This window comes from Anomalospiza imberbis, chromosome 6 (assembly GCF_031753505.1).
Source record: "Anomalospiza imberbis isolate Cuckoo-Finch-1a 21T00152 chromosome 6, ASM3175350v1, whole genome shotgun sequence".
Taxonomy (NCBI): Eukaryota; Metazoa; Chordata; class Aves; order Passeriformes; family Viduidae; genus Anomalospiza; species Anomalospiza imberbis.
Window position 1 is genome coordinate 27,327,265 of NC_089686.1, and position 12,099 is coordinate 27,339,363.

At 33.7% G+C, this 12,099-nt stretch overlaps 1 protein-coding gene across 2 annotated transcripts in view; it reads right to left on the minus strand.

Moving 5' to 3' along the window:
• Positions 1-1,557: 1,557 nt before the first annotated feature.
• SCFD1 (sec1 family domain containing 1) overlaps positions 1,558-12,099 on the minus strand; it is a 49,399-nt gene continuing 38,857 nt past the window's right edge. For both annotated transcript variants that reach the window (XM_068193003.1, XM_068193002.1), the window contains exons 21-25: positions 8,855-8,907; positions 6,341-6,374; positions 5,344-5,409; positions 2,716-2,784; positions 1,558-1,770 (exon numbers count right to left, since the gene is read on the minus strand). In XM_068193003.1, the coding sequence (XP_068049104.1) occupies positions 1,747-1,770; positions 2,716-2,784; positions 5,344-5,409; positions 6,341-6,374; positions 8,855-8,907 (246 nt within the window). In that variant the 3' untranslated portion in view covers positions 1,558-1,746. The remainder of the gene's footprint in view (positions 1,771-2,715; positions 2,785-5,343; positions 5,410-6,340; positions 6,375-8,854; positions 8,908-12,099) is intronic.

A 12,099-nucleotide genomic window follows, 5' to 3' on the forward strand; every position in this document is an offset into this window, starting at 1 on the left:
AGAGGCACTAAAGACAGAAACCAGATTTTTGAATATAGCCACCAAAGTAAATTCTTCCATCTTTACACAGTTTACTGCAAAAGCAAATTCTCTAAGCTGCGATTTAGGAGTGCTTCTCATTCAAGTGAGCAGTGCCAAGATCTGGACAAAAACCAAGTGGCAGATTTTTCATAAGCTGGTTGTCAGCCACAAGGTCAAAACTCTTTGCACAGGAAGCACAGTTGAGGAGGGGTTATTTCAAGTGCCTGGAACGAACTCCCACAAGAAGCAATAAACACTTTAAATGTAATTTTCTTTTCCTGACACACTTTGGCATTGTTTTTGCTAACAAAATATAGCATACATATATATATATATATATATTTTTATTTATATTTATATATATTTTTATATATATGTGGCAGTGAGTCCTTGCTTATTGAAATCTGGGACAGTGTTCATATGCAACAACTACAAAAAACACCAAAGTAAATGTATTTATTGACTTGGTAAAATAAGAAATTTGTAGCACTATTGTGGAGTAGATTACAACACTTAGATAATTAAAAAACATTATTAATTTAATAACATGGTCTAGATTATGTTTATTATTCTTGTGATACTGTTAAGGAATAGATCAACTGCATTTCTTGTATAGATGTTCTGAAAAACAATCTAGTTGGGGAAAGGGCATTGTGTTTAGTGCAAAACTAACATTCGATATTGAAAAACAGTGCAAAAAGCACAACTGAAAAATTTACAATAAGCCAGTAATTCTCACAGTTTGCTAATAAACCCACAAGAAATCACTTTTTCACTTTTTGAGTGCGTTAGGCCTTGTTTTGAAGTCATATTATTGCTCCACCAGTAGCTGTTTCCAGAGAGGTTTCTAAAGACAGAGACCTCCATCTATAAAAAAGAATTTTTTATGTTCTCTGAGTTCCCGTATGCATTCTCCAGAATTAACATTACTGGAGTCTTTAAACTACAAAACTGCCCCTACCTAATGGAATTGTTAAAAACTGTATTTTAAACATGTGCATATATAAGTTAAGAGTTGTCTTGTGAGTATGACTTGTGTTCTTCCCAAACATAACAGTCAAAGAAGTTACAATTAAAAATGCAGAAGAAAATTATTAAAGATTTCAGTTTTACAGTTTGAAATTGACTGTGCTGGCAAGCAATTTTCTCTTAACCTTAAGAGAAAAGCTAAATTACTGTACCAGAAACTTGTAATGAAGGTATCTTCCAGTACATCTTACAACCATAATGCCAAGACTGCACAAATCAAATGACTTTGGTAAAATAAAAGGGTAAGAGCTAGAAGTAGTTCTCTTACACTAAGGCTCTTTGTCTGTGGTCCTGAAAGGCAGTTCTGCTCTTTTGAATTTTGTTAAATAAAGATATTCTAGCTTTTAAGAAGAATATAACTCCTAAAGACAGACTTGACCTTTTCTTGGAGCTATTGTCCTGCTTACTGTATCAGAAACTTACATACAAGAACTTGAAAATGCCATAGTTTTCAGCCAGTATCTAGTACTGCAATAAAAATGCAACTGATCTCCACCAAAAACACAGTAGGTTTTAAGTTTTATTTCTGAAATGCTGATATACACTGTATTAATTACAGATTTTTTTTAAAAGTTATCATATTAATGACATGGGCTTAAGTTTTAATATAATGACAATATTAAAGATATGAAGATAGCTGAATGTTGTAACAATTGTCTGTTGTCACGTTTCCATCCAGGTAATGGTGTTTCAGTCTTATTTCTGGCCAAGTTGGGACAGCTAAACATGAAGAGAAAAAAGTCATTAGACTGCTACTCTTATTCTTTCATTGAAACTAATATCCAGTTCATACATCAAATATTTCTGTCTTATACGCTTTGTTTGTCTCTTGAGAACCAAACGTCTTCTGGTGATAGAATATTTAATTCATAACCTCAGAGGAGAAGGCCTGAGCTTCAAATTTGCATGAATGTATCTCATGAAGTAAAGGTACAGTGTACACACTCAAGACAAAAAAAAAATAATTAAGCTGAGTGAGGAGTTAAAAGCCAGCAAGTACTATTTGTGTCCTTGAAGTGCAACAAGAATTAATTTAGTTCTTTAAAATGTAGTTTTGAATAACAACTTACTCTCATCTTAGTAGGACATAAAACCATGGGTGGTGACAGCTACTGAAGGGCTGCTATTTGCTGAACACCATGAATAATTTTTATTTTGTATTGGTATTGGAATGAGGCATAGAGAAGTAATGATGTTTTTAACAGCACTAAAAGACAGAGTTTAGTATAGGTATGAACATCAAGCTCCCACCAGGCTAGTACATTTATACATATTTATCTGTAGATACTTATAAACCAGGACAAAGGTTTAAACATCTTGTAACTTGAAAAAGTTGCAAGAAAATCCTGGAAAGAGATGCTGTTTGTGAAAGTTCCAAGAATTAACTCAATTTTTTTCAATAGGATTAATGTAAAGACAATTATTATGAACTTGTTTACTTGCATTACCTGTGTGAACTCACATTGATAACAGGCCTTCAATAGCTAATTAAAAATAATGACTTCAAAACCCCACTTCAAAAAATAAAAACAGGTAACATGCATTAATCTTTCACAGATTAATTTGAGGTTTTTTCAGTAAAAGTCCATGGAGATGTAGAGTTATATAAATCAACAAACAGGTAAAGAAATAATAAATATTATAGAGGTTATCAAAGTTATCTACCTGTTTTATAAACTGTGTAGCATTAAAAAGTTCACTGCAGCCATACAGGACATGTTTGCCTTGTTTACCCTAAAAAAGAAAAGTCCATAGGAAATCAATTATTTAACATAGTAGAGGACAACCAAACTACTTTTTAAAGCATCTGCAAAGGGAAATTACAGGATCTACTATGCTAACCTCCTCTTGGAGGCTCCCTATGGCTTGCAATTTTCATGACACATTTTCAGCATGTTGAATTGAACTTGGACAATACATTTATTTTAAGGCACAATATACCTCAATGACAGTATAAATATTTGCTTTTTGACATTGTGAGATAGTCCATTCTAGCACAGAACTACAAATAATTTGATTTGGAGGTTTCTCTTAATTCTTCTACAAAAAAATCCTGGAATGTCAAAGCTGAATGAACATTGCTTCCTGTTTTAGAAAGTTTTAAAATACTTTCTCTGTGCTTTCAGGAGCAAACTGGCAAAACAGATAGTGCTTAGAAAAATAAAGCTGTGAATAAAATCTCTGTGGTATCTGCTTGCAAGAACAGAGCTGTTGATTTTTCTCTTTTTTATTCTGGAGGAAGACTGATTGAATTTGAGAATAACTAATAAGCTACATCTGTGGAAACAATAGATGCTGGAAGTCTACCACATGGAAAAGCAAATTTTGTTGGGTAAGACTGTGTCACCTGGGAGAGGCACAGTTTTCCAGGTGGTGGGAGGGAGAATAAAGATTTTCATTAACCTTCCTTGTTTTTTCAAGAGCAAAGGGCTAAGTGGAATAAAGGTGAGGAAGTCTTTCCCCTTGGGAGGTCATCTCCCACTGCTCAAGTACATAGTCTGAGTGGAGAAACATACAGCACACTTCAGCTGTGACAACTGTGATGAAAAAACTGTTCACAGGTTCCAGAAGAAGAAGGAGTGTGTTCAACTTTTGACTCTCCATAAGATCTAACATTACTATTTCCATAGTTTTCAGTTCCTTCTGTTTGACAAATGACCTCCTGTTTGCCCTCTTATTCCTCTGAAACTTCAGCTTCCTGACACTTTGTATGAAGTGCTGAGTGTTCAATTTGTCATCACACCAGTGCCCTGTATACACACATACACAGCAAACCTCAGCTCTGTCAGCATGCAGCTACAATCAGGGAAGTGAAGTAACCTCTAGGGGATTCAGAAGATTTTTTTTTAATAGGAAGTAACAAACAGTCATCCTCTTGGACATCTTTTGGGTAAATATAGTAGCTAAAGAGGCTTTGGGTAGACTAAGGAGCAAGCTAAACCTTTGCTAATACACTCTGCCACAGGCAGATTCCTCACTGAATTCATTACCAAGAATGGTGACGAGTGCTAAGTCAAATCTAAATGATTTCTTTAATTTACATTCCTCTTTCTGTCCCTTCCTCTATCCAGACTAGCTCTGTTTCAAAATGGCTGCCTGTCAGAGGGAGAAACTCAGCACACACGTTCTGACTTTGCATTCTTCAAAATTTACCTAGACATCAAACTCTCATGTGCTTTGTAGAATAACTGTTTTTCAGTGACTAATGCTCCATATCTACTCTTATGTATGAAAAGCCTTAATCCAGTCTACCAGAGGGCAGGACAACTGCACCATGAACAAGGTTAAGATCAGGAAGAAAGAATGGTGTGCTGCTGCTGTTAAAGAATTTATTACCTTCTTCAGAATCTTACTAAGGTTACTTTGGCATTTTTTTTAATTCCTGGAAAGTGCTTGAATACCACTCCTGCCTCCCAGGAGCTGTAATGATTTAGTTATTTTTCTCCATCCACTGATTTTTGGTATACATGTGTTCTGCTAGTCTGGCCAGCTGGAACCAGAGAAATGAAATCTGTTACACCAGCATTACATAGTTGATTATGTATTTTCTTACTTGTGCATATGACACCTTGTATGATTTCTACACAGAATTAAATGATGCAGTTTAACAAGAATGAGCTTCTATTAACTCAGTAGTGCAAACATTTGAGTGTAAGCAATAAATGCTTAGCTATTGGTACCAATCTGATATTTGCTTTAACAGACAGCATAGTATTTGCATTATGTTGGGTTTCTGAAACAACATACTTTATGCTCAAGTAAGATTTTGTATAATAAAATGCTGTTATCTGAGGTCTGAGTTTGAACTGACTCCATATTGCTAAGCTGCATACAAAAAAGCACTGGGGTATCTCTTTCGCAAGGTTTATGAAAAATAGAAAATTTTCAGCAATTCCTTACTTTCAAGGTTGTGATAAGCTACAGCTGCTTTATTTAACACTAGCATGTGAAAACTAGTAACATGACTCTAAAACAGGTTAATTCAGTTTGCATCTGCTGACAGTTTTCAACCACGCTGGTGTGTATGAACACAAAATAAAAGAGAATGCAATTTACTCAACTCCAAAGAGCAACATGAGCAAAGTACCAGAAACAGTAAGTCTTTGTTGGTGTGAATGAATAACCACAATTTCTATTGATTTCTTACATTCCTTTTTTCCCAGACTGTATAGAATCAGATGTTAAGGCTAATTTCATAGACTTTGTCTTCTAAATACTAAATATTACAGAAAACATGCTCTATCTGGTTTCTGTCAGTAAGTTAAGGACTACAGCCAACATAAGTACACATACCTTTATGTAGTCAATAAGATTTTGATATTCAATATAGTTGCCTCCTCCAACTACAAACACTATGGCCTAAAAGGCAACAGATGTATTATTAGAGTAAGCATTCAAGTTCTTAAAATTTCAGGAGCGATATACCAGATAATTAAACCTACAACAAAAATAATCACAATCACACTGCAGTCTTGCATCAATATTTTCTGGGCAGTGTTTAAAGGAGAATTCATGACTAGAAAAAGCAGACTAAATAGTTATATTATTGTTGTTAACATTCATTATCCAAAATTGTTTGACCATACTATATGAATTTTATATAGACTTTATCTTATTACTGACATTTTTGGTGTGACCATCTGTAGCCATATATATATATATATATATATATATATGATACCACGTGGTATTTCTTTGTTCCTGAGGATAATTAGGACATTTCATGAGAAATCAGGAACATTCGTATATTGCCAAGCAAATATTTTGCTTACAAAACTTCGTAGTAATCAGATAAGACTTTGTGTATTTGTAAATATTTACATACAAAAATACTGAAAGCTACAGGCATCTGTATGAAATGGTAACATTCTTTACTTTGCTTTTTTTCCTCTAACTGCAGAGACTCCTTAATATAGGCATTTACATCAATGCTGTTGTTTAAGGCTGGACAAAGGATTAAATCTAGAGAGCATTCTGAAAATCTGGTCTAAAAATGGGGGATTTAAATTGCTCACTCTATTATGATATTAGTAAATCCCTGTAATTACCTTCAGGAAAATTTTCTACATTTTTTTTCTCCAGTATTAGTTAATACTTACATAGTCCTTTGAAGATGAAAAGCTTCAGAATAACAGCTAATTATAATTAATACTGGATATAATTAGTCAAAGTGCTTTTTAGCAAATAAGACCTCTCATTTTCTTAATCATGATCATCAAAAATGACTGTACTTCAGGATTTATTTATTTTTAACACATGAACATTGAAAAATAATTTCTACGTGACTTACCTCCTGGAATGGATTTTTATTTCTTGGAACTGAGCTATAAAAAATACAAGATTTCATTACACATTAATAGAAATATGCAAAATGAGCATCATGTACCCATCATATTTATGGACTACTATATAATATTGGACAAAAATATAATATAGAACAATAACTGCATTTCCATTTGTTATGGAAAATTCATTCATTCTATAGGACTGAATACATGAGTAAACAGGAATTTTACTTCATTATTTCTAATGTTGCTGATGACAACAATTCTTCCATAGTTTAAAAGCTCCAACTATAGTGCTGTTACCTAGGAGCAAATACAATGAGTAAAAAATGTGATCAGCATTAGCACAACTTAAGGCACTTAGAAATCCCACCCCCTGGAATCTTAGCTAGGTCAGCCAGTCAGTTTGCAGTGCCTGCATACACACTTACTGATGCTTCCAAGTCTCAAAAACTGCTCTCAGCAGCAGGTATGTAGGATCAGAATGATTAAGGGAGGAAGAGGGAAATTACAAGTTTGGGTGGTACAGACTCCTCCATTTGAATACACAGGCAGGTAGCGGGTAGAGAAACCTCTTTTCCTGCAACACCTTGCACCTTCAGGGGAAGGAGAAAGTGAAGAAGAAGCTGTGAAGGGTCAGTCTGCTCTCCTGCCCTTTGCTCACACACTACCACTGCCCTCCTGCCCTGTACTGGCCTGCAGACCCAGTAGTCAAATACATCTTATGTTCTAACAGCTTAAAACCACTGCATTTTCCCCTTCAAATTACCTTTTCCCCTATTTCAAGATGTTTTCTCTGAGTGGCAAAAAACAACTGACTCAACACAGATTCCAGTGTATCAGAAAAACAGGTTTTAAAATGGAACAGCTATGTCTAATGTGTTGCTTTGGAACATTATCAGGAATACACACTTCCTGTAAGTAGAACCATTACCCCAATTCTCTCATTTTTTGAGTATGATATGACAAATCCACACACATTTTGTGTCATCCTCTCAGAGGACAAAGCCTGTTTATACTTGAGGTAGGCTTTAAACAGGATAGAAAGATACTGTTTTGCTAAGACTGAATTACAGAAATGCAGCTACTACTCTATTTAAAATACAGTAAGTAGAAATACCAGTATTTGTTAAAATGGGAGTAGATTAGAAAATAAAATCAGTCACTTTTTAATTAAATCCATTAATTAAATTCTTTTATATAACTATTTTGTCAAGACAACTAACATATGTTTTTATTGTCTACAAAAATATTTGAAGGGAGAATTAGACAAACCACTACATGAGTTTTGCTATCATGCCCAAATATGATTTATGATGTAAACTTGAGTTTACATACAAATCCCAAACCAGAAAATAAAAACTATTCCCTATGACAACTATTATAGCTACACAGAAAGCCATATTTATGAACTGCTGTAAATGAGTATTTCTACATTGTTTAAAGCAATGTAAGAACTATACAGAGAGGGAAAAGAATGAAAAAACGCTTCAGCTTGAGTAAAATAAATCTGCACTTTTGCACAAAATCCACCAAAAATGCTACAAAAGCATCACAAATAAGTGACAGTTGAAATCAGAATGAAACATTAAATACTAGTACTTTTCGCTTTGATAATTTCAAAATTTGCTTATCTTTGAAATTATATAATTTGTAATACTTTTCAATAAAACATACATATCATCTGAAATATATGTCCTCTTACTATTCATGATTCAAGAACAAAGTAGAGACAGAATTTTCATGCAAATAGCTAAAACCAAGCTTGGATCTACTTTATCCACACTGATTCTGTAATAAAGTGGTGCAACCAAATGAGATGATTGTTTTCCCACAGATTTGATGACAGTCCTTTTTAGAAGGAATACCAAAATCAAGTATCTTCTCTGTTGCTAGGATATTAGATTAGGTGAGACAATCAGACAATTATTAAAGATACAAAGCAAAAATCAAGATCTATAAACTTCTGATGTAATTCCTCTTCTTGTCTTTTACTGGCAAAATAAACTATATTCAAGCCTCCCTTCATATGCACATGAACATAAAATGTGCACCTACCTAAACAAAAGTAAATGCAGTCAGATTTTAATTTTTTTTAAAACTTATTAACAAATTACTAAAGAAGGGTTATATTCAAATCAAAATTGTAACTGTTTAAAAGGTGACAAATAAATTTTGGTGCACTATCCAAAAACTATTCAACTTAACAGTGAAAACTCACAATGTTTCTAAGAAAACAAGTAGTACGACTATGAAGAACTCTAACATTTTTGATTGCTAAATATTAATGCACATTCCTGTGACTAAACTAACGTACATGTTAGCACTTGTTTTTTTAGATTTTTTTTGCAGTGTTATAAAAATTTATCTGATTGATCCAAGTTCCCAGATGTGAATTCCTTCAACACCAACTGTCTTGACTTAATGATTAAAATAATTAGCTGTAGTCAGCAAGTAAAATAAAATAGATTTCTTAAGTTAGTCTTTTCACGGAGTAAAAGGAAAGAAGCAAAACTCACCTGTCACTGCCTCGCAGCATCTTGGGGTCAAAATACCGATAGTCATCTGTCTCCTATTAAAAAGTATGTTTTTATCTCAAAAGATTGGAATTTTGGCTAATGAATTTTTGCTTGTATATATTACATTAAAGATTGTTCAAACCAGTATCATTTCTGATCACATCATTCAACATTAATTGTGGTGTCCACTAGTATTTAAAAAGTTTGTATATAACTGGACCAGTACAGAATAAACAAAAGTGAGAAGCTATGAAGGGTACTATTGAGCTTTTTATTTCTGGTTCACCTAAAATTGACTATCACACACTTTCCAAAAAATACACTGGTTGCATAATAAATCCCAACAGAAAGACAGCATGCAGAAAGAAAAATTGTTACCAGCTTTAAAGGAACACTGATGGTTAGTAACAAACATGAAAATTCCCCAGGTTACGGAGATCTGCTATTGATTTAACATTATAAAACAAAACACTTTGGAGGCAATGAGTGCTAAGGACAAGACAGATCAAAATCTGCCACTGTTATGTAACTTATCCTTCTCATGTCATGATTTATGACTACTATTAAACCAAAATTAAGCTCTTGAAGAAGAAATGAGTTCCACAAAAATTTGAAAAGTTTGACTCTCTAAACTGCAGAAAAAAGATTTCTTCACACAGAACACAGAGGCACTTCCAATATTTTTACTGGCAACAAACAGGATTTTTGCCAGTTATTATGGATGAAAACCAAAACTTCTTAGTAACTCCTTCTGACAACTTCTTGGCTTTCTCCTGTTTCTATACTACATTTTCATCCAGGTACTGTGAAGTTTAGTTTGTCGATAAACTGCATGCAGAACTACAGTTGATTTTATCTGTGTGCTTACATGCAAAAACCTTTGAATTCTGATGATTCTGTAGAGTAGAAATAATACTTCTTGAGTAGTAGACAAATTATCTGGGGAATTTACTAGAGCTCACATAGCATAACTACCTGTAATATTAAAAAGTATTTAATATACATGTGGTGGTTACACACACACAACATAAATCTATTGGATTTTACAAACTTTTATATAATTACATAAAATAATTCTCTTACCCTGCAGTTTGGCTTTTAAAAAGCCAAAATATAGATCTAATTTCCCGCTGAATATCTCTAAAATACTTTTTGTATGCTCCACTGGGAATTTCAACCTCCAGTCTGCCAGCATTCATGATTTTGCAGCTTCATACCTAAAGGTGGTATAGTGACTCTGGGGTAAAGAGAGAGCTGGGAATGGACAGATAGACTAAAACTGAGAGGTATTTGAGAAACCTTTACCTGGGATAAAGAGATTCACTTTCTCTGCTTATTAGAGTGAATTACAGATTAATGACTAAAAATCAGAGTTAATAAACATATTACAAACATTTACTCCCGAATGTATAATTGCTGTGTTTTTTCACTGTGGGCTTGCCTAAGTAGAAACACAGAAAGAGGTAAAGCAATAGAAATTTGATAACCCAGGGATTTTCCATTGTTGCTGTTTAAATACACTATTCCTGCTGAAATCAGTGCTGAGGGTGCAGGGAAAAGAAAGCCTAGTAGAATGTATTTTCTTTAACAAATAGCAAGTCTGCCAATAAAAACAAGTGTATAGCACTTTCCTTACACACAACTGAATTTGTGACTTCCCTAAGCAATTCCAGAAGAAAATAAATACTTCTGAATGTATAAACTTAATTTTCAATATTTCAAATTAAAATGGACAAACACCCATGGTCATATCATTGACTTTCGGTCTGTATTTGTTTTTCTGCAGAATCTAACAGGACTAATTTGGATTAGAAGTTTTCTTTATAATGCACAAAAGGTATATCCTAAGTATACTGAAAAGTACCATATCCTCTAGTACTGTATTAACCAAAACAGAGTTTCATGAATATATATCACAAATAATCTATCTACTTCTTAAGTCAATACAAATGTACAAATATACTGTATTGGCAGAGGCTAAAGCACTTTGTAAAGGTTCGCTTTTCAAAGATTTTCCTCACTCAGTAATCAAACCATTTTCTAGAACATCCTTGGAAGAATCTCCATAACTCTATAGCAAATCAAATGACACCAAGACAAAGCAACTATGTTCTAGTTTTATGAACAGAATATTCCTTTACTAAAATATGACCTTAAAAGAAGTTGCCTAAAATCGTGCTTTCTAGCAATAAATATTATTTAAAATACCCACAAGTAACTGATTGCTTTTAAGGTCATCCAGGAACGTTTCCGAATATGTTTTTCAAGAAAAGGTGTAACTATAGTTAAACAATCTAGAAACATTTTAAAAGTTACAAGATAGTATTATGGCCCATAAGATTTGTTCTAGCTGTTCCTGCTTCTGAAAAACTTGCAAAGCATGGGTGGCATAGACTTATTTGTCCTTGCCAGGGAGACAAAAGAAACAGCAGAGACAAGCAACACACAAAGTGGTTTACAGACAACTCCATAGAGTTTTGCACAGGATATCATTCTGAATAGGTTTAAGATTTCAACTGACAATAATATATGTGAATGTTTGTGGTACAATTTTTATGTACATTCCATATATTTCCTTTATTGTTGTAGTTAATATCTAGAAAATAAATTATTTACATTCATTGTAATAATTGCTTGACTTCTCAATAATTTGCTCTAATTTTGCATTACACCTTTTATCAGTATGTACATTTCATACACTAAATACTGTGGTTAATAAGATTTCTTGAACTATAAAGGAGACTTTTTTCTGTGTTGTAAAAAAATAAAATCTTGAACTTTTTTCCTCTCCCTTTGTGTTTTGCCTGCAGTGCAGTAGTTTTCTATTCTGGGAAATAGAAAAGGATCCCACACATCAGAAGATGAACAGAAGCCACAATGGTGTATTTCCACACATTGACCTTTTCCAGATACAATTTCACTTCTGTTGATAGTACATCAAGTCTAAACACATTCCACAATGACTCTCTGGCTTGCTTCCTTTAGCTGAAACTTACTCCCTAACTTGCTGTCCGTTTTCCTGCAGGTTAGGAGAAACAGTCTTTAGGGATTGTCTGGTCTCCTATGACTTGAAAAGTGGGACTCCCTGTTTTGTGCCATGAGTATCGGTCTCTGCCATAGCAGTGGAACAGGAAGCTGCTCACTGACAGACTGGCCCAATTGCTGATTTTTTAAAGTGAGAAGATCAATGTTTTCTCCAAATTATCAAAGTGCTGGTAGCTGTTTTCTACTAAGTAAAATGTGAA